Raw genomic sequence first — 20000 nt, 5'->3', positions numbered from 1 at the left:
CATGACGCACTGGTATGTGCAGAAGTCGCGCAAACTCGCATCACTCATGGTTAAGTGATACTGTGGCGTTTTCAGCACACCGCAATGGTCGCACTGTGATTCCTTCATCGCTATTGCATTCATCGAAACTTGACTCAGTTGAAGACAATTCAGCGAACAGAGCAGCGTGTTGCTGCTGCCCTTTCTGATCATATCGAAATTGTACTTCTTCACCTTGCACCAACTACACGAATCGATGATTCGATTCTTGCTGATGTACAGGTTCATGCATATCTGCGTACAAAATGCGGAAGGTTTCTTGGATGCATCTTTTGCAAAAATAGTGTACGAATCAAGAACTGATTGACGCTCAAAGTAATCTCCGCACATGGCACACTCGTCCGGGGTAATGTTGCTAACGAATTTGAAAGCGGAAAAGCACGGTGAGCTGCAGAAATAGTGTTCCTTCGTTTCCAAGCGAACGACCACGCTGGTTGGCTTTTTGTGGTTGCATACGGAGCAAATTTGTGGTTTCTTCTTGATGTTTGCAATGGTTGCATATTTGTAGCGCTGATGGCATTCCGAGTTGCAAAATTCACGGAAGGTTCCCTTGGCAGTACCGCGGATCACCACTACGCCTTCACCTTGCGTTGAGATGTCCCTCTGACAATAGCAGCAATTCTTCAATTGCTTCTTATACGTATCCAAGCAACTGGCACTGCAGAACTGGCACACTTTGAAGCCAAACCGCACACAGTACTTGCCAAGGCTGGTGACGGTCACTGCTTTCTGGCACTGGACGCAGTGTGATCCTTTGCTGTTCTGATAAGACGCTAGGCACCTTTCACCGCAGAAATCCATCGCTTCCCACTGCAACCGCTGTTCCGAGCCTGGTATTATTAAGAGCGAGCATTGATAGCATCGATGTTGGAATGAAGCTTCACGTGCCGCGCGGGCAGCTTCGATCTCTTCTTCTGTTCGTGCCGCAATATTCGCAACATCGGACCGCTGCTCGGCAGGAGTAGCTTTTGGCATCGTGCGCACACGTACCGAGTAGCGCTTCAAGCGGAACAGCTGCGGATGTTCTTTCATCAGTAAGTTTAGGCAATCGTTCTGACAGATGAACAGTTCGTCATCATCCTGCTTGAACGCAAATTGGCACGGTTTGTTATCGAAGCATTGAATGCACCGCCGTGGTTCGGTCATCGGTGGAACCTTCTCCTCAATCGTGTAACGCGTTTTAAGCAGACAAAACTTCTCCGAATTGATCCCGGTCATATGTTGAACACACTTCATCTCGCAAAGGTACCGCCAGGTGTTGTCGGTAGATTTCGGTGAACGATAGCGAAACTTGCACAGCGTTTCCCGTGAGCATCGCTTGCACGTGGCATTGCATTCGAAAATCGGGTAAATGCCCACCTGGTGCTGAATCAGTTCGAATTTACCCGGGAACGCAGTACGCAAGCTTTGAACGCAGGTGAATGAGCAAATGTACTCATTCTCTTGTGACTCTCCCTCGGGTGGAATATCACGCGTAATGCTGTACACACAGATTGGACTCAATTTTTTGCACTGGGCACAGGTCGCCGACACGGCTGGTATCGCTAATTCCCGAATTTGATTCGCTCCCGTTGGAGGCTCACTTTCGACCTCGATATCATTGGCGCTAGAATTGGGTTCGTTATCTCCGGTCGTACCTTCATCTGGGATCTCATTTGTATCCAAGTGCTGTTGTTCGTCCTCCAAATCTTCGGTTACTGTTTCGTCCTGTTGTGCTACTGTATCGTTAATATCTTTTCCAGATGAGCCCGCTGTTCCTGTATTTTCTTTTGTTGCTGAAGTTTCTACAGTTTCTGACGCTTCTGCTGCTTCTGCAGATTCTGCAGTTTCTGCCGCTCTTTCTTCTTCCTCCTGCTGCAATTGCTCTGCAGCAGCGTTAGCCTTGTCTGCCTCTTCTGTGGCGGCCGCTTGCTGCTTCTCCTCTTCCGAGATGACTCTCTGATGATCTGGAAGTAGACTGATATTCTCATTTTCGCCTCCTCTTTGCTCTTCTACCACCCCCGCCGTTTCGTCACTCGTCTGTTCTGAGCCGTTGGATTCGTTTCCGAATTCTTCTCCCTCGGCGTGCTGCTGCTCGTCACTCTTAGTAACTGGCTCATCCGTCTGGGTCAAAGATGCATTACTTTCTTCGAGCCTGCTGCTATCATCTTCATGTGAGGATCGCTCATGTCTCACTTGGTCGAAAGGATCCACATCATCGATGGAGCGATCTCCATCGCCATCGTTTCTTACATGACTCTCGTCCATATCTCTCATCTCTATGTCCTGGAGTTGGCATGACTCGTTCATGCTATCATCGTTATGTCGTTCATCTGGTTTCACACATTCGGTGTCAGTAGCAGCGGCCGGTTCGCTTGTCGACAAATGCCTTTGTTCGTCTTGTTGAAATTTTCGTTCAACTAAATTAAGTGTCTCACTACCATCAGGCTCTTGTTCTTCATTCTGCTCAACCACCGTACTCAGTTGTGGCTCAAAACGGTCCGGTTCATCGTCATCCGGAGGTTTGTGCTTATCCCCACTCGCTTGGCCATCATCCTCCACCAACTCTTCCAGTATCTCCTCTTCTACTACCTCTTCTATCACCTCCTCCTCAGTCACTACAGTGTCTTCCGGAAGGGGTGTTGATTCGTCAGAGGTGAGCAAATCGCCTCCAACGTTGGCCGCCGACGACTCCATTGGTGTGCCGCTGACCATATCGCTTTCGTTATTTATACTCCCAGCATCTCCACCATTTGCTTCCTCACCAACGGCTTCTTCAATCGCCGCCTGCAGGTTAACAACATTCTCATCAGACTCCTTTTCCATCGTACAACGAGTTTCTCAGCTGCCTGATGAACAGGCTGCCTCAACGGATATTCCAACTGGTTGCCTAAAAGCGAAGCCAAAAGAAAAGGTAAGTTTCTGAAGTATGCGTGCCGATCGAGATCATTCTTATCATATTTTATCCTACGTTCGCGAACCCTTCGAAGAGCTAACAAATAACAACAACAAGAAGAAGAAAACAGCACTGTGGGCTCAGCGCGTCGTTTTTTTCGCGCGTTTCTTGGGAAAATTAAAGTCGCCTCCAGCCGGTTCCAGCGTCGAATGCTGGATGCTGCGAGAGGTGTAAACTGATGGACACAGGCCGGTTTATCGATAAATTGCATTTTTAGCGGGATGCAACTCGGCATCAGCCGAAGAAGGCGCGTTCCTCAAGCCAAGCCACGCAGTGACGCTAGATGGGGCGGTAGGTTGGGCCGTCGGAGTAATATTTACCGGTTTTACTGTTCGGATTCTCTTCCGCGGTCTCGACGAACAATAACACAACGTGCGCTTCCGCTCTAGCGCTGTAATTTTACCACGGATTTTTAGTTTTCTTCGAAGAATACCACCACGCAAGCCGCCGTCAAAAAAAACAAGCGCGCACCATTTTCCTCGGAAAAGAGAAGAGGCTGTATTGTCGCCCGGCAGAGTGAGCGAGAAAAAACACGATAAAGCGCCCTCTACTGGTGCAACGCCGAAGCTTTGTGATTTGCTTGAAATATTCTTTGCCTAAATGATTCGCTTACATAGATGGCTGAATTGGCTGAAATCCAAGGGTTAGTGCATAGAAGTTCTGAGAAATTCTGAATTCTAGTCGCGAAAAGTGTAAAACCGGCACAAAATGCCCCGTTCATACTCGAGATCTCCGTCACGATCGCGCCGATCCGATCGCAGCAGTAAAAATACTAAGAAACGGCGTTCGCGGTCTCGAGAGTATGATAAAAAGTACCAGCACAAAGATAACGACCGAAGACGGCGGTCGGATCGTTCAAAGTCGCGCTCGGTAGCATCTTCCTCCTCGTACCGGCATGAGAAGAAATCGTCGTATCGCGGCAGATCCAAGGAGCGGCACTACAAGACCTCTAGCAGAAGGAAATCTTCCTCCCGCGACCGCTATCGGAGACGCAAGTCTCGTGAAAGAGATCGCTACCGTCGATCGTCCAGCAGCTCTCGTTCGGATTCATCCAGCAGCTCAAGCAGCAGTTCTTCCAGTAGCGCCAGCGGTTCGAGCTCCCGATCGTCTCATCAGTCGAGACATTCAACGAAACAGACTCCCTCGATCAACCGAAAGACGCCGCCGAAGGAATACGTGTTTAAATCATTGGCGGAGACAGATACTGTTGCGGAGGCTTTAGAGAAAACCACGAAACTAGAACAACTTGATGCCGACGAGTTCGTTCCTCAAGCGTTCGTCTCTAGCCGCAAGCCGGCAGTCACCCCGGCCAGCAGCATAGTCATTGATCTAGCTTCTCAGATTATCAAAATACCGGAGGCAGAGAAACCGGTGCTAGAGGAAGATCCACTCTTTCATCCGATGGTAAGCGTAACCACGGTGTGCATTAGTCGGTCCAATAATTCCCTTCCCTTTGTTTAGTTCTTTCAGGGCGAGGACGATGAGCGGATGGCGCGATGGGTTAAGAAACTGCATTCGTTACAACAAAGCTTACTTTAAAACGAATGAACCGGATCTCTTAGCTGTACTACTACTCCGTAATAAACCTAGTTTTATTGAATGAAAACAATGACGTGCAATCACGCCTTAAAACATATCGGAACCAGTTTTTCTGGCCTTAATCCATGCCTCTTCCTTCGTGAGAGCCTCTTCAGTCGAAGGTTCCGCTGGACTGCCATCCTCGTTCAGCTTGCCGCTCTTCCAATCATCGATAATCTTTTGCGAATACACGGCGTTGAACAGATCCTGGCTAGTGAATTCGGACTGTACTACATCTGGAGCCTTGTAGGAAACGTAAGGTTTCAACTTGCAGCCCTCGAGATTGGGCACGATTAGCTCGGGGATCCGTTCCGGGATTTCAACAAACTTGCCATCCACCGTGACGCCGGTATCCCGCACTCCTCGCTTATCGATCGGCATGTCCGGATAGAGATCGGGATTCGCGGCTCGTTGCTGTTTGAAGACTCTGGTTCCGCGTTTGTTGTACAGAAGAAACTTCCGAAAGTTCCTTTTGCCGGCCAAGGAGGCCGTGGTCGAAATGCTTCTTCGGATAATTTGGAACATCTTTCCGGCCTCGAATTTCACCAAAAATCACAAAAATGTGCCGCAAGCGCGGAGAAGGAAAAAAACAAGGAGCACACACACGGATTTTCCCACACTCGCATTCACGATACAGAGGCACAAACGTAACCAGCGCCTGCCTGTGCAGCAATCGCAATGTGTTTACAGGGATACGTTCGCGACTCGGGTGGAGAAAAAAAGAAGAAGTGACGCTAAAAATAGAAATTCTTGCGTTGCGTGGTCTCCGAAAAAGCAGGAAATCACGAGATTAGCTGGCAAGAAAGCCTCTCCGCGGTACGTTTTCCACTGCTGAACAAGACTGGAAAGGTGTTTTCATTGTTTCGGAACCATTCGTTGCGTTGTTCGATCACAGGAAACATCCAAAACCTACACCCGTGGCTCGCTTGGGTTCATCAAACGAAAATGGCGCGCCGGCCAATCGAAGTCGAGATGACGCTCAGCCTCGACTGCTGGCAGGATGTGCTGAGCCCGGCTCAGAAAGCGGCGTACGAAAAGGCGGAACAGGAATACAACGCAATTCGCAGCAAGCTGCAGGCGATCGTGAAGGAAAGTGGCGGAACGAACATATTTTCCGGCGAAGTGTTCACAGCCTACCAAGTTTTGGGACCGGTGCCGGGTTTGGAGAAAATTTCACAACCCGTCACTGCACTGGCCACGAAGAAGAAGATACAACCGAATGCGCCACCACCTCTGACGCCACTACCGGCCTCAGCAGTAGCATCCAGCTCGAAGCACGGTGTGCCGGGCATTCCACCGGATACAGCGACCCGACGAAGGACACGTCAATCGCTTCCGCTTTCAGACGATGACTTCAGGGATCCATCACCGGTCATGCTGGACGACGATGAGGAAGATTATATGCCGCTTTCGAAACGTATGAAAGTCAAGGATAAGAAGACATCGGATGAGGTCGTCAAGCCGCAGAAAACGGTGGAGACTCCGAAACGGGAAAAGACCGCCAAATCTCCTATTCCTCAAACGAGCTCCCATAGCATTGGTGGAGCCGGGAAACCCAATGAATACAATGCCGTCGGAGGTTTGCGCATAGCTGCAGGCGATAAGGATAAGAAACGTTCACTCGCCGAACCGTCCATGATCGTCGATCTAACATCGGACGAAGCCACCAGCACAGCGGCCGATTCGCGGGAAATCTCTTTCAGTAAAATCCAGGGCAAAACCTTCCCTTCGTTAGTGGTTGTCGCGAGACCATCGCTTCGAATGCCGGAGAAAGTACCCAACGATCGGCCATCGCTCGATGCGAGGGTGAAGTCGGTGCTCGTCTTTTCGCCCGGTAAATTCACCGAATGGCTCATACAGCAGGGTCTTCTCAAATCGGAACAACAATGCAAGGTACATCCCAAGAAACCGCTAAAGCTTGGCATGTACTCGGATGTGTCCAAGTTCATCCATTCGGGCGGTTACGTGTGGATCAGTGAGTGTTGTCCGGCACGTTTCACGTCCGTCTTCAATGGCTCGCTGTTTGAAGAATCATCCCATGCACCTTCGGTCTTGCTGAAGCTCATCTATCATTGGGCCTGCCAGACGAGTGTTGCCAATGTAGCCAACTGGGTGAAGGTGGACAATATGTACATGAAGCGGTTCTATACGCTGCTACGCTCCGTCTGCAGCATCGCACTATGCCAGCACATGCCAATGCTTGGTGGCCACGGCAAGGTAGTCGAAGTTGGTGTCATCTCACTTGGAACTACGAGCCAGGTAACGCAATGCGGAGATCTCTTAGGAGAAACAATAGCTACATAACATTCTTCCATCGTTGCAGGACGGACAACAGCGGCAGGTCAAGGTCGAGGTATTGGGTGTGCTCGATCGGGAAGCTAAATTGATTCGCCTTCGCGCCGTAGATCCTCCCGGTGAGGGGGATCGCAGTTACAAGAAACGGTTCGCGAAAATTTTGGAACCTCTCGCAGTCTGGACACACAAGGAAAGTCTTATCGTGACTGACCTGACCGTTGACAAGAGTACACTGAATTGCATGGGCTACAAGCATGTCCTCCAAACCCCAACTGCTGAAGCCGCCTTTAAAAACAGCAATGCCAACGTAATGAACTATCTGCGAAGTATCGTTCCACGTATGTTCCAAAGTACGCTGTCGCTGCTCTCGCGACAGATAATTCAACAGTTTCTGAATGAACTAGTGTGGCGTGAGATGTACGGTAGCACACCGGCCACTACCTTCGACAACATTCTCAAGCATATTGCTGAACAGGTTCGCATGGACCACAAGGAAACTTTGCTTGCACGATTGACTAAGGTAATTTGGAAATCGATTTTCGATCGAGGCCCTATTCCTTTGAATGAATGCTTCATGTTCTCTTTTATCCCTCATCAGGTGTCCACTGATCCATTTCGTCAATGGCATTTTGTTATGGAAACTCCACCAGCACAAGATTCACCGAAACGCGGACGGAAACCCAATCAGTCGGGTATGTTTGAAACAGCTCCCCTTTTACAAATATAGCCCAGTCCCCAAGTCAAGTCCTTTCTATGTGGCATCATAATTTGTGAAAAGATCTAGATGGATAATTTGATCCTTAAAACCAAGATCTGCCACCAAATGCGATGCGTTCGTAATTGCGTTGTGTGTCTCACCCATAATCACTCACGCATCACTTGTTTTCATTTCTTTTTTTTCTTCTTTCAGCAGAATAAAACCTCGTATAGAGTGATTAAGTTTAAGACACACGCATTTCCAATGCTGCACTGTGTTAGCAGAAGACCTGCGCACCCACCTCTTCCCTCTTCCATTTCGTCCTATCTTCATTACAGAAGAACTGTTTATTTTCCCCATCTTCTCACATTTATATGCGCGATATACGGTATTAGGTGTGGCTAGCTGGTGCGAAACTAAACTAAATGAGAGCAAGTGATGGGTGATGAGAATGGGATCGAAACGTATCGGTAACGGATTGTCCGAGCTACGTTATTTCAAGCAAACCACTGGCGCAAACGCAAATAAACCTTCCTAGTTTTATCATATTTTTGAATGTCTGAATCATTGTATAACTCGTTTTGAAATTTTTGTTGAAACTGAAAATGCTGCGACTAATCATTTTTCTGTCTAATTGTCGAATTATTAAATGTTACGCGTAGTAACCCCTAATAAGGCTACCTTGGCACCGATTGCGGCAACCGTCAAGTCACGAGGGCAATCCCCCAACCCTCCCGTAGGTTCAGTTCCTGTCCAGACGGATCCACCAAAAAAGATTCTGCTGAAGAAGGTCAAACAGGAGCAGGAAAGTGCTTCTCTTGCGGCAGCTGACAATATTAGCCGTAGCAGGCAAGCCACTAAAACAGCAGCTCAGTCGCAAGAGCTAGTTAGCAACAGGAGTAGGAAGCAGCAGTACATGGAGAAGGAGGAAATAGTGTCGCTGGAGTCGTACTATTATGGGATTGTAGGTGGAGCAGATGCAAGCGAACCGAAAGATAATCAGTTGCCAAAGAAGCGATTTAACGTTGCATGTCCTGAGTGTCCCGCTGGGACATTCTTCAAGAGTAACGTGGAGCTGTTAGATCACTTTTTACGACATGCCAAGGAGCCGTCGGAACAGGAGGGAAGCGAAGCGGTCGTTCAGTGTCGCTGCTGTTTGGAGTACGTCGAAAATATGGAGGCACTGGAGATACATAACCAACTCCACCATCCAAGCGAAACGAAAGAAGCAAACACCTTGAGTTGCCTCATTTGTAGTGTAAGTAGGCTCCGTTACAGTTATGTTGCTATGCAAGGTTATTAAGGCGCTGTGTACTTAACGAGTGAATATTTTGTTTTTTAGAATCATTTTAGAAGCTTGGCCACGCTGACGGAGCATATGCAAAAATTTCATCTTCCACTCGAGATGCCGTATCGGTGTGCAGGTTGCACATACCGCAGCTCCTCGCAACGCCTTGCGATCGAGCACTTCTACAACGCGCATCGTAACACGCTACTACTGCAGTGTCCATTCTGTCTTAAAATGGTCACTGCCTATCGGGCGGATGGTCCTGAGCGGCTTGCGCAAGTGTTGCTTGATTTTTTGGCTCATTTACGTCAACACTGTTCGAAGAGTGTTGGCTCTAAACGATGCCACAAGTGTGCCCTTAGCTTCTTCACCAAGGGTGAACATAAGTTCCACAGCATCTTTGATCACGTGTCAGTCTCTTGCGATCCTGCAGACGTACAGCTTATGACCTCGTCCTTTAACAGCATTGTGAAACCGAAGGTAGGCACATAATCTAGTGTTGAAAGGATTTTGTACGACGGCTGGAGTCACACAAGGATTTTTTGCTTTCTAGAAAAAGGCTTCTCTTCGGAAAGAAAATTCTACTTATCGTCTCATCGCGGGCTACGGGGACCTGGTGTTCAACATGGAGTGCGGCAACATCTGCCTGGAATGCAAGCATGATTTCGATGATTTCAATCATACGATGTAAGTGTGTGGCCATGCAACAGTTTCCACCATGTTTCATTTATTTTACTTGTTGTTATCTCGTAATACAGTGGACTGCTACAGTGTGTAAAATGTGTCTATCAGACAGCATGTCTTCGATCGGTGGTGAACCATGCGACGGTGTGTTATTTGAATGCGAGCACCGCACCAAGTACAAAGCAGCTGCCCAAGGAGCTGTACTGCAGCTGTGGATATTCGTCGTGCGATGGAAATGCGCTGGCGCGCCATCTCCTCTCATGTGACCGGGACACTGTTTACACGTCGGTAAAAGCAGCACAAACGAATGGTGGCACAAAGCGACACATGCTTGATAGGCTTGGATTAATACAGCGCGACGACAACGACGACGACGTGGAGGAGTCGTATCATCCGGAAACCAATGACGATGACGTGACTAGTGTCGTTCCCGGCCCAAGTGCCCTTTCTTATGATCCATCTCAGTCTCTGTACAACATCGCGGCTACAAGTAGTGAACAACAGTTCAATACTCAGCTGTCCTTCGATGATCTTGGACCATCCTCCGTTCTTCCAACTCAAGACACGGATCTCACCCCGCAGCTGAAAGACGATTATCAATCATTAGCAACGCCAAGGGTTCCTGATCAACCCGATTTCTAGATATGGTAACACAAAAATATGAGTTTTTTCTTATTCATTTGATCAGCCACCAAACGTAGCCATAAGACAAACATGGGGTGCAATCTGATCGGATTGGTGGATAGCAATAAAGCGGAGACCTAGCGCCAAAACTGAGCCAAAGACATTCCTTCGATTTCATTTCGATTCGATTTCTTTATTTGTGTTGCGTCCAAAAATTTAAAATTAACCTCGCTTGAGCAGCTACGAACGTGGCGTACGTGCGTACGCGTGTTCTTTTGAGTTGCGACTGGAAGATCTCAGCAACCGAGATGTACGCTGGTTTTCACGGTTCATTCTCACTCTTATCATTATCATTATCACCGTCGAAGAATTCGTTCTTCGGTTCCACATTCTTATCCTCATCCTCCTGGTTCACGCGCACATCTGGGTTCGGTTCCTCGTCCTTTACCTTCATCTCCTCCGGTAGCGCATCTTCGGGGATGTCGAACATCTGCACACTCGGAGCATGCTGGCACATCTTCAGGTTATCGTACACGTGCCGCGTGATCGCCTCAAGATACTGCTTGCTGTTCGCATTGTCCTGTCGGCTCGGTATATCCGGGTGAAGGGTAAAATCGGGTGCAAAGAACTCTAGATAGTCGTTCATCGGTAACTCGTTGGAGATCGTCTCATCGATTAACAACGATGTCTCGTACGTCCAACAACGGGCCACATTGCGGAGCGTATAGCCCCCACCGCCAACAACCAACGTCGGTACGTTGAGATCCTTCACGAACTTGACGCACTCTCCGTGGCCCTTGGTACTGAGAGAAAAGCAACCGAGCCGATCACCTGCCAGCGAGTCAGCGCCACACTGCAACACAATAGCAGTAGGCTGGTAGAATTCCATCACTGCTGAAATAACAGGTTTGAACACCTGCACGTAGCTCTGGTCATCAATGCCCTCCTTCAGCGGCACATTAACCGAATAGTAGCGTCCCGATTCGGCCCCGATCTCATACATATCGCCCGTGCCAGGGAAGAAATAGTTGCCGTACTTGTGAAACGAAACCGTCATCACGCGATCGGTCAAATAGAACGCTTCCTGTACACCGTCGCCATGGTGAACGTCGATGTCGATATACAGCACTCGCGGATGGTACTTCAGTAGTTCCAGTATTCCGATCACGATGTCATTCACGTAGCAGAAACCTGACGCCTCGAACTTTTTCGCGTGATGCAAACCACCGGACCAGTTGATGCAGATATCACTGTGATTGTGGTTCAGCTTCTGGGCCCCTTCAAGAGATGCTCCCGTGTACATCGCACAAAACTCGAACAGTCCATCAAACACCGGACAGTCATCGCCCACGTTGAACACCGAAAGGCATTTCGTGTATCCCTGAATATTTTGCGGCGTAACGCGCTGCAGGAACTCAATGTACTCGTCACTGTGGAACCGGCACATATCTTGGGCGCTGGCTCTAGATGAAAAAAAATCCAATAATTAAAGGTAAGCAAGAGCGAATGCGTTGAACAGAAGCATATCTTACTTGTACGGTCGATAGATTTGCATCTTTTTGTGCAAGCCATAGTTCATCACCAGATGGTGTATCACCGACAGCCGGTGCGGTTTCATCGGATGCCCGGGACCATAGTGGAAGTTGCCCACGTCGGGGTTAAAGAAGTAGGACACCTTTTTCGTTCCCATAGCGCTACGTTCTCACGGTATCCCTGCTTCGTCCGGACCGTTTGTGCGTGCTTCAGGTAGTTGATGACCGTGTGTCCCCCTGATCGTGTTAAATGTAGATTGTATCGGATTCCTCCTCGTCGTCGATGTACTGCTTCCAAGCGTAGATAATAAGCAGAAAGAAAACGGCCCCTAGTAGACGCTTCGTAAGGCTGAAGTCTAAAGCATCAAGCTTGATATCCGCGAGATCGTACGGTCCCTCCGGATCGCCGTGACAGTGGTGATGATGGTCGGATCGGATCGAATCGATGTAGTAATCAAGCTCATGGCTTGCAGTTTCGGCGTATTCGCAGGATGATGCTGCTGATGCTGCTGATGCTGATGTTGCTACTGTTGCGTTGCGGTTCTCTAAAATCGTTGCATTTTCCGTTTCAGCAAAGCATGCTACGGCGGTTCGCGTTGCTGCTAAATGTTCTACAAGCGTGCTGCGATGGCTTTTATGAGAATGAATAATGCGATGGGTAGTCGTTGTTTGCCGATTGACCGTTTCGACGCTCATCTATGGTCGGTACGCGGTTGCCACCAATCCATTGTGCACCCCGCCCCCCGCACTACAATCACACACCGCACTGTCCGGGCTTCGGGCGATGCAAACCCCACCGGAACCAATCCGGAACTGCGATCAAAAAAGCGTCTTGGCACGATGCACGCCGACAGCAGCAACTATCGATCGAATGCGGTATTTTATGTAACCCCCCGCCAAACCGCTGCAGTAGCAGCCGACCAGCACACACTACACTGTTTTTGCGCCAGAGCGGTAATTGATTTTTCGTTCGTGCCCTCGCACTTTCGGGACAATCTGTTGCGGATAAAAAATGCAGCATGCAGAACGGGTCAAGGTAGGAAAAGGGGAAAATAGGCAAGGAAAAGGCCCCGAGATGCTTCGAAGAAGGGATGCGGCTTGCGTTTAGTCGCGCGCGTTCAGTAGTCGAGTCGACGGTTTCCAGGTTTCTCGTGTTCCGAGGTATTCTTATTTCCGACAAATTCTTATTTACAACAGAGCGACGACGAATTCACGTTAATTCCATTAAGCGGCACGCTCCGATTCTATCCGATCACAACAAGCACTCAGCCTAAATTTAACCAAATGATATTTATGGGTTTCGCACATATTCTGTGTTTGGTCAGTTGCCCAGTGCCTCCAACGTACCCTACGCCTACATATATAACTGTAAGATTTCTATAAATTTATAAAGTCTCCAGCTAACTCATAAATTCAAATATTGTCATCTTCACCTCATCTAGCGCTGAGAGGTTTTGTTCGCTACACAACGATGTCCTAACGGATAATTCAAAACTAATATTAACAATCTTTGCCGGGAGTAACACGCTCTTCGTAATCCAAACTTGTGGGTTAGTTTTGTTAAGCGAGAAACAGTTTCCATTAACCTTCCGCGACCATTGAACATACCTAATCGAAACAAATCTACCAAACGACCGATCCCAATGTACGCCTGTTAATCCGGTAGCTCTATGCTAACGATCGGTACCACGGGTTTAAGATGATCGTTCTTCTTCGTAAGCGCCTTTTTGCTCCGCTTATCGAACTTCTCAAACTCATCCAACTGCACGTGTGCACTGTCGAGCGGGACAGTTTGTCCGCTCTCGGTGTGATATGATATGTTGCCGTATTCCTGCAGACAGGGCAGCACGCCGAGCAGAAACTGGCTGAAGTTTTTCCGTATACCGAACCACCCTGAAAGAGGAACAACATGTTAGTTTGAAAGAAACACTTTCACATAACTTTTCGAAGAGAGGGAAAAACCATCTTACACTTGTTGCCGCCCTTGGCATTGAAGCTGAGCAGGATCAGGGTAGACAGTGCAAGGAGTAGAGGCCCAGCAACGGCTATGTAGGGCCAATCAAGATCCTCATCCAGCTTATCGGCTAACAGCACCTGGAATATAAGCACGGGAATGACGGTGGCACAGTTTCCGATGGCGGAGTAGAATGAGGATTTCTTTTGTTGCGCCGACACCTCCGGAGTGCGCAGCAGAATAACGCAGAAGATGATACTGTACAGCACGGCCACCAGGCTGAGGCACAGTACTATCCATAGTGGCACGAACACGACCTCCCAGCTCCAAGATACTAGCCCGTCTAATTTCAAGGGCAAAAACACAAACTGCAGCGCATTCACCGCACAGAACAGCTCCAGTTCGAACGACCGATCGTGCTTCACGGCCCACACGCATGCCCCCACACTAGCTGCACTGCCGAATATGAGTGGAATAAACACCAAAACCCATAGATGCCGTCCTGATGTAAGTCGATCGCATGCCAGCAGCTCAAACATCAGCAGAATCAGGTGCAACGATAGCGATATGAGCATCGCCTTGAAGTGGGAGTAGGAATCGCCTTCGACCCTTCGACGAAACGGAAACGAAAGCATTAAGAAGCTGTCGAAGCAGCAGTGGCCACTTTCCGTTGACCAAGGACCTACCGGTAGTGCGGATATCGACACCATACGATGGCTCCCACGATTGCACCCAACGTAGCGATCGATTTCCAAATCCATAGTGGCACAAACACGACCCAATACGGCCAATCTGAATGAGGAGACAGGGCAAAGACTTATTAATAGAAACATCCAATAATGCCATGCAATCGGCTTTCACTCACCAATATAATCGTCCAAACGAAGGCAAAATAGTATCGTGAAGCTGAGCAGACAGCAATGAACCACAAACTTACTGCACAACGAAAGGAGAACGAGAACGAGAGTTGCAACAAAGCGGGGCGACCTTCAGCCAGACTTTCGCTTTACCTGGGATTAAAATCTTGGAACAAGGACTGCAGATTCATGATGCTCTAGGTCGTGCCTCGATAGTGCGCCACGTTCTAACATTCCCACCGGCCGTTCATGCTGGAAAATGCTGGTTTATTGCTGAAACGCACTAGAAAATGGAAACGAGAACGCACAAAAACAAAAAATGGAAAACTCCTCCAAACACGATTCACCAGCGACAAGAAGCGAAAGATGGGCTACAACCCTGTACCGTTGTTTTGGCTTTGAGGTTAGAGACTCGAGTTTCGAGAGAAATTTTTAACTTTTGAACAAATTTCTCGAGTTTCGTGATAAACATAAAGGTGATAAGAGATAGTTGGAGTCGTTTGCAACTCCCTCCGTCGCTTCCATTGGAAAAGTGCGCCAGAAAAGTGTAAGAACTTGGAGAACCGTAGCGCGAAAAGACCGGGGTGAAAAAGGATTCTTATCCTTCCCCTTTACCTAAAAAGGGTCCTTCGACCTCCGGCTCCGGGAAGCATCAACCTTCTCACAATCAACTTCAGAGTGTACAGAAATTTGTGGCAGAGATCCGGGTGTCTCGAAAGAAAAACCCGCGAAACCGTACCGGCAAGTTTTCATTGTTTTAATACCATTTTTTCAAACCCCTAATTAATTAATATGTATTATTATTTAGGATATCCTCAGGGCAGCTTGCGAAGGCCTAGGAAGCTGGATGCAACAGAGGTACTAGGGGTAAATCCTCACGGTAAACGAAGAAGACGGCGGCGGTGGCGACGCGTCTTTCGAAAAAACGGTAAAAGCGATTAGCGTCGTAGGGACGTCGCCGTGAATTCCGGTAACGCGCGATGGCCAACCGCACGGTGAAGGATGCAAAGAATGTGCACGGCACGAACCCGCAGTATCTGATTGAGAAGATTATCCGGTCCCGTATCTATGACTCCAAGTACTGGAAGGAACAGTGCTTTGCACTTACCGCCGAGCTGCTGGTGGACAAAGCGATGGAGCTGCGGTTCGTGGGCGGTGTGTTTGGCGGCAACATCAAACCCACACCCTTCCTCTGTCTCACACTGAAGATGCTGCAGATTCAGCCCGAGAAGGACATCGTGGTAGAGTTTATCAAAAATGAAGAGTTCAAGTACGTCCGGGCGCTCGGTGCGTTCTATTTGCGACTCACCGGTTCCTCACTCGATTGCTACAAGTACCTGGAGCCACTGTACAACGACAATCGGAAGCTACGGAAGCAAAACCGAATGGGTGCGTACGAGCTGATACACGTGGACGAGTTCATCGACGAGCTGTTGCGTGAGGAGCGCGTGTGCGACATCATTTTACCTCGCATCCAGAAGCGTCACGTGCTGGAAGAAAACAACGAGCTAGAACCGAAAGTGTCGGCCCTTGAGGATGACCTAGACGAGGAAATGCCCAGCGAGGATGAAGCCGCAGAAGAACTACCTTCCCCGGTGGTTCCCAAGGAGAGGAAACCGGAGGTGAACAAACTAAAGAGCGGCAAGGGCCGTGGTGAACGATCTGTGTCGCGGGAAAGAGCCCCCATCGAGCGTCATCGTAACCATGGCGACTACGGGGGACTTGGCGGTGGTTACCGAGATCGTGAAAAGGAACGCGACCGTGATCGAGATCGTGACCGGGATCGAGATCGAATGCGAGATCGTGATCGATACCGAGAAGCTGATCGTGGGCGCGATAGACGGGAGTAAGTAGTGTACAACCTAAACTAACCAGCAAGTACTCACTTGGATTAATCTGGTCGTCCATTGACTTTCCTTATCCCCGTTTCAGTCCATACGCAGATCGCAGTAGCTTCAAGGAGCGTGACATCCGCGAGCGAGAACGAGAAAGACATCGACGACACGAAAGGCAAGAGGAGCGGGAACGGGAACGAGAGCGACGTCGCGACCGAGGCGGGCGTGATCGTGATCGTGAAGAATTTGACGATCGCTCGCGTGGATACGATAGAGATCACCGTGAAAGCGATCGAGATCGAAGAAGGCGATAATTCAGTGCGTGTGTGTATGCATTTCGAAGTATGTATTGCGGAAAGATCATGACGAAAAAAAAACATTTTACTTGATATCATAATCCTATACGACACGTTAACTACTTAGTAATCTGAACGAAGGTACGTTTGGCCGCTTCCCGTTTGCGTCGTCGGCGTTCTCGTTGCTGACGATGCTTGGTGGCATCACGAAACAGTGCACAACCCTGGTTGGCTTCCACCTCGCGCTGTAACATCTGTGAAGCATACAGGTTCGTACCGACCATATCGCGAAGCTCCCCGATCGCACCTTGTAGCGTGCTAATGATCTGCTGGATAACCGGCAACAGCACCTGATTGTTGACGATCGGTTTCTGGTGCACACGGAACAGGAACAGGACCACCTTACAGATCAGCTCGGTCTGGTCGCGTCGGCTTGTCGTGAGCTTTGGAATACGTTCGAGCAGCTCACAAACGGCACTAAACGGAAGCAGTAACAGCGATTCCTCTAGGTCACTGGCTCGAATACGGCCAAGCACACTAAGCAGAAACTCCTGCGTATCGGTGGCTGAGAACGCGAACATCAACGGTGGCAAAGGGCCTTTGCTGCCTTCGGCTTCGTACTGCTTGGACACCTCTAGACACTCGAGAATATTTTCCGCTCCCTTTTCCGCACCGATCGTTTTCTTCGAAGCAAGCCTAAGCCCTGGCAGTCCGGGAACGGTGGAGTCTTCGCCAGTAGCCAGCGTCGCATTTTCCATCTCTTCCCTTTCCTCTTCCTGGACGTCCTGCAACACGAGCGGTTCATCGGTACGCTCAAAGAGACGCAGTGTACGATCAGATCCGCAGCTCACGACGTATCGGCCATTCGGGCTAACGGCCAGATTGTATGCCTCTCCCAGATGTCCTGGCAGGGTAATGATCTTTTGGAAGATGTCCGCGTCCCATTGCTTCACTTTTCCATCTCTGCCGCAGGAGAAGAACAGATGTGTCTTCGGCACGAACTGGAGCGATGTAACGGAATTATCGTGGGCCAACAGTGACCGATGGCAATCACCAAAGTCCATGCCCCAAATCTTGATCGTACGGTCGGCGGACCCGGTCACGATTATGTTGGAATCGTACGAAATGTCCATCGTCAGCACCGGCAGTTTGTGACCGTACAGTGAAAGATAGAACTTGAGACTATCGAGGAAGAAGATTTTAACCGTCGTGTCGAGTAGTGCGACCGCGATGTACTTTCCGTTCTGCGATAAACGCACACAGAGCACCGTTTCCTCCAGTTTCAGCGTGTTCTTATGCAACAGCGAAAGTACTTTCGCTTCGTTTTGTTCCGGCTTAGGACTGGCGATTAGCTCGAACGACCAAAACTTGACCGTAGTGTCACCGCCACCCGTAACGCACCCGTGCTTGTCCGGTGTGAGCACAATGCTCCATAGTTCTTTCTCGTGTGCCTCTATACGTTCGATCACTTCAGCTGCCACGATGTCCACTATCAACAGTTGGCCCGTCTTTAGTCCCACCAGCACATGGCGATCACCGGGCACGAAACACGTGCTCACAACATACCCACCGTCCGTGGGGATGGTCCGTAGAACGGCTTGCGTGGATCGACTCCATAGCTTCAACGATTCAGCGCTACCCGAAGCGATCGCTAAGCTGTCCGAACTAAACGACACACTTCGCACCTCGGATGCATGGCCCTGCTTTGTGATGGTGTGCAGTGTTACTGGTTCCGCCTGTTTCTTGCTCACGTCCAGGGCAAATAGCTGCACAAAATTCTTCAAAAATGTACAACAAATGCGCAACTCGTTACGACTGCCAAGCAACAAATCGAAAGACTTCACCTTTTCCGACGTCGGAATGGATGGAAGTCGTTTGATTTCATCCGTCAGCGCCAACTGCCGCGCATCGGGGTTCGCCGTCGTCTCTTTTCCGTTCGCACTTTTAGTGTCCAGCTTCTTCATTCGCTTCGTGAGCTTCTTCATGGCTTCCTCCATGGTGCAGAAGTAGAACAGTTCGATTTTCTTGTCAGTACCATGGCAACCAAGCACCTGCCCATTGACGTCTGCTACTAGATTAATGGTGCGACCGTGACCCGCACGTTGGATGCTACCGACGGCCGTGCAGCGAAAGGGACTGACGGTACTTTCCTCTACGACGGTACTGCCATCGATGATTGGTTGCGCTGGCTGCTCCTCCGTACACGGCGCTATCCGATACACCGACAACTGGGTATCGGCCGTGCCGCACACAAGAAAGTCATCGTTTCGCATCAGCGCAATGCCCCAGACCTCCGTTCGGTGGTCAACGATGGTTTTGAAGCAGCACTGTGTTTCCAGATTCCAGAACTTAATCTGTGTGTCCTTCGAACTCGAAACAACCACATCCTGGTATCGTTGCATGAAGCAGGCCTGTGTGATTGGTGCCGTGTGGCCAGCCAGGCGACACTTGCCCTCGTGTGCTACCACATCTGAGAGGACAAGATCGTTATCGAGCCCGCCGGAGATTAGCTTCAGGCCGAGCAGATCAAAGTTGATCGCGCTCACGGCCGATCGATGTGCGGCGAAACTGCACACCGATTCCTTGCTGGCAAAATCGAACAACTCAATCACACCGTCTGCGTACCCAACGGCTAGATGTTTCTGATCCGGACTGGCTCGCAAGTAGGTTACCTCCTGCTTATCGCGCTTAAACTCTGCCACCTTTTCGCCCAATCTACAAACGGAAAAATGTGTGTTCAGATCGATGGATGGATGGTACACCGGAGCACATCGCACTTACCGCATGTTCCAAACGATCACCTTCTCCGCCGCGGCCACCATAACATATCGTCCATCGATGCCGTTCACGGTGACGAAGGAAATGTTGGCCCGACCGCTAGCGATAATGTTAAAGCTCGCATCCGGCACGTATGAAAGATACTGCTTCGTTAAACCCATCTTACCTAGCGTCATTTTAAGCTAAACTTCCTTTAATTTTCCTTAAATTTCCTAGATTTCCTGGTCAATATTGCTCACGACATGCCCCACCACATGGTTTGTTTGTTGTGTGAAGTTTTGAACAGGCGCGTTTAAGCCTCCGGATTAAGAATAGAAAATTGAAGCGTTTGCTCAACGGAGCGTTTCTCTCGGAAAAAGGAAGTTGTAGGAATTTTATTTCTAAATTCAGAACATACGGCTAGAAAAGGGAGATTGAGATGTTCCTTCACCTAAATACCAAACGCAGATTATTGAAACGGCCTTCATTGGCCATCACCATTTACAACTCCGTGTGCTGTGAGGGGAACTTCTTGAGCACAGCGTGGTATAGGTTGTAGAACGCGTAGACGGAAACGGAAAGAATCACGATCAAGGCTCCTCCGAAGGCTACGCTGAGAAAATTGCCAT

The 20000-nt window shown here is 49.3% G+C and overlaps 9 protein-coding genes across 12 annotated transcripts in view; 3 read left to right on the top strand and 6 right to left on the bottom strand.

Annotated features, from left to right (window-relative positions):
• Nucleotides 1-3443, bottom strand: part of LOC125951455 (uncharacterized) — a 6604-nt gene extending 3161 nt beyond the window's left edge. Inside the window, exons 1-2 of the mRNA XM_049680310.1 lie at nt 3295-3443; nt 1-2908 (exon numbers count right to left, since the gene is read on the bottom strand). The exon at nt 1-2908 is cut by the window's left edge and continues 1696 nt beyond it. Coding sequence (XP_049536267.1) covers nt 1-2844 — 2844 coding nt within the window. The 5' untranslated portion in view covers nt 2845-2908; nt 3295-3443. The remainder of the gene's footprint in view (nt 2909-3294) is intronic.
• A 191-nt stretch (nt 3444-3634) lies between these two features.
• LOC125951490 (serine/threonine-protein kinase fray2-like) lies at nt 3635-4580 on the top strand. Its single transcript, XM_049680362.1, has 2 exons — nt 3635-4378; nt 4436-4580. The coding sequence occupies exons 1-2, from the start codon at nt 3683-3685 to the stop codon at nt 4511-4513; spliced, it is 774 nt and encodes a 257-aa protein (XP_049536319.1). The 5' UTR covers nt 3635-3682; the 3' UTR covers nt 4514-4580.
• LOC125951497 (39S ribosomal protein L41, mitochondrial) lies at nt 4533-5181 on the bottom strand. The gene has a single exon (XM_049680370.1). The coding sequence runs from the start codon at nt 5075-5077 to the stop codon at nt 4601-4603; it is 477 nt and encodes a 158-aa protein (XP_049536327.1). The 5' UTR covers nt 5078-5181; the 3' UTR covers nt 4533-4600.
• Nucleotides 5182-5260: 79 nt separating this feature from the next.
• Nucleotides 5261-10303, top strand: LOC125951457 (uncharacterized). 3 transcript variants are annotated; one of them, XM_049680313.1, is made up of 8 exons: nt 5261-5368; nt 5448-6811; nt 6876-7367; nt 7446-7539; nt 8207-8802; nt 8887-9312; nt 9386-9519; nt 9591-10303. In XM_049680313.1, the coding sequence occupies exons 2-8, from the start codon at nt 5498-5500 to the stop codon at nt 10156-10158; spliced, it is 3624 nt and encodes a 1207-aa protein (XP_049536270.1). In that variant the 5' UTR covers nt 5261-5368; nt 5448-5497; the 3' UTR covers nt 10159-10303. The 3 variants fall into 3 exon arrangements, with proteins under 3 accessions (XP_049536270.1, XP_049536272.1, XP_049536271.1); XM_049680315.1 differs by lacking the exons at nt 8207-8802; nt 8887-9312; nt 9386-9519; nt 9591-10303 and adding an exon at nt 7761-8188 and having other exon boundaries at nt 5311-6811; XM_049680314.1 differs by lacking the exons at nt 8207-8802; nt 8887-9312; nt 9386-9519; nt 9591-10303 and adding an exon at nt 7758-8188 and having other exon boundaries at nt 5311-6811.
• Nucleotides 10304-10311: 8 nt separating this feature from the next.
• Nucleotides 10312-11830, bottom strand: LOC125951475 (histone deacetylase 3). Its single transcript, XM_049680342.1, has 2 exons — nt 11673-11830; nt 10312-11603 (listed from the first exon to the last, which is right to left on the bottom strand). The coding sequence occupies exons 1-2, from the start codon at nt 11828-11830 to the stop codon at nt 10463-10465; spliced, it is 1299 nt and encodes a 432-aa protein (XP_049536299.1). The 3' UTR covers nt 10312-10462.
• Nucleotides 11831-12791: 961 nt separating this feature from the next.
• On the bottom strand, nt 12792-14833 carry LOC125951485 (transmembrane protein 185B). The gene is made up of 5 exons (XM_049680357.1): nt 14637-14833; nt 14492-14562; nt 14313-14418; nt 13643-14235; nt 12792-13565 (listed from the first exon to the last, which is right to left on the bottom strand). The coding sequence occupies exons 1-5, from the start codon at nt 14672-14674 to the stop codon at nt 13327-13329; spliced, it is 1047 nt and encodes a 348-aa protein (XP_049536314.1). The 5' UTR covers nt 14675-14833; the 3' UTR covers nt 12792-13326.
• A 463-nt stretch (nt 14834-15296) lies between these two features.
• LOC125951484 (pre-mRNA-splicing factor 38) lies at nt 15297-16701 on the top strand. The gene is made up of 2 exons (XM_049680355.1): nt 15297-16329; nt 16416-16701. The coding sequence occupies exons 1-2, from the start codon at nt 15464-15466 to the stop codon at nt 16630-16632; spliced, it is 1083 nt and encodes a 360-aa protein (XP_049536312.1). The 5' UTR covers nt 15297-15463; the 3' UTR covers nt 16633-16701.
• On the bottom strand, nt 16644-19662 carry LOC125951463 (WD repeat-containing protein 3). The gene is made up of 2 exons (XM_049680324.1): nt 19396-19662; nt 16644-19329 (listed from the first exon to the last, which is right to left on the bottom strand). The coding sequence occupies exons 1-2, from the start codon at nt 19566-19568 to the stop codon at nt 16734-16736; spliced, it is 2769 nt and encodes a 922-aa protein (XP_049536281.1). The 5' UTR covers nt 19569-19662; the 3' UTR covers nt 16644-16733.
• Nucleotides 19663-19732: 70 nt separating this feature from the next.
• LOC125951501 (uncharacterized) overlaps nt 19733-20000 on the bottom strand; it is a 902-nt gene continuing 634 nt past the window's right edge. For both annotated transcript variants that reach the window (XM_049680374.1, XM_049680376.1), the window contains exon 2: nt 19733-20000. This exon is cut by the window's right edge. In XM_049680374.1, coding sequence (XP_049536331.1) covers nt 19873-20000 — 128 coding nt within the window. In that variant the 3' untranslated portion in view covers nt 19733-19872.

This window comes from Anopheles darlingi, chromosome 2 (genome assembly GCF_943734745.1).
Source record: "Anopheles darlingi chromosome 2, idAnoDarlMG_H_01, whole genome shotgun sequence".
Classification (NCBI taxonomy): Eukaryota; Metazoa; Arthropoda; class Insecta; order Diptera; family Culicidae; genus Anopheles; species Anopheles darlingi.
Note: the sequence above shows the minus strand (reverse complement) of the source record. Positions and strands in the feature narration are given on the sequence as shown.

Coding starts and splice junctions, on each gene's coding strand:
- LOC125951490 (XM_049680362.1), top strand. CDS start 3,683: ATGCCCCGTTCATACTCGAGATCTCCGTCACGATCGCGCCGATCCGAT. Junction 4,379..4,435: donor ATCCACTCTTTCATCCGATG/GTAAGCGTAACC, acceptor CCCTTTGTTTAG/TTCTTTCAGGGCGAGGACGA.
- LOC125951497 (XM_049680370.1), bottom strand. CDS start 5,077: ATGTTCCAAATTATCCGAAGAAGCATTTCGACCACGGCCTCCTTGGCC.
- LOC125951457 (XM_049680313.1), top strand. CDS start 5,498: ATGGCGCGCCGGCCAATCGAAGTCGAGATGACGCTCAGCCTCGACTGC. Junction 8,803..8,886: donor TGAGTTGCCTCATTTGTAGT/GTAAGTAGGCTC, acceptor TTTGTTTTTTAG/AATCATTTTAGAAGCTTGGC. Junction 9,313..9,385: donor ACAGCATTGTGAAACCGAAG/GTAGGCACATAA, acceptor TTTGCTTTCTAG/AAAAAGGCTTCTCTTCGGAA.
- LOC125951475 (XM_049680342.1), bottom strand. CDS start 11,830: ATGGGAACGAAAAAGGTGTCCTACTTCTTTAACCCCGACGTGGGCAAC. Junction 11,604..11,672: donor CAAATCTATCGACCGTACAA/GTAAGATATGCT, acceptor TTTTTCATCTAG/AGCCAGCGCCCAAGATATGT.
- LOC125951485 (XM_049680357.1), bottom strand. CDS start 14,674: ATGAATCTGCAGTCCTTGTTCCAAGATTTTAATCCCAG. Junction 14,563..14,636: donor TTCCAAGATTTTAATCCCAG/GTAAAGCGAAAG, acceptor TTCGTTGTGCAG/TAAGTTTGTGGTTCATTGCT. Junction 14,419..14,491: donor TCGTTTGGACGATTATATTG/GTGAGTGAAAGC, acceptor CTCCTCATTCAG/ATTGGCCGTATTGGGTCGTG.
- LOC125951484 (XM_049680355.1), top strand. CDS start 15,464: ATGGCCAACCGCACGGTGAAGGATGCAAAGAATGTGCACGGCACGAAC. Junction 16,330..16,415: donor CGTGGGCGCGATAGACGGGA/GTAAGTAGTGTA, acceptor TCCCCGTTTCAG/TCCATACGCAGATCGCAGTA.
- LOC125951463 (XM_049680324.1), bottom strand. CDS start 19,568: ATGACGCTAGGTAAGATGGGTTTAACGAAGCAGTATCTTTCATACGTG. Junction 19,330..19,395: donor GTGATCGTTTGGAACATGCG/GTAAGTGCGATG, acceptor TTCCGTTTGTAG/ATTGGGCGAAAAGGTGGCAG.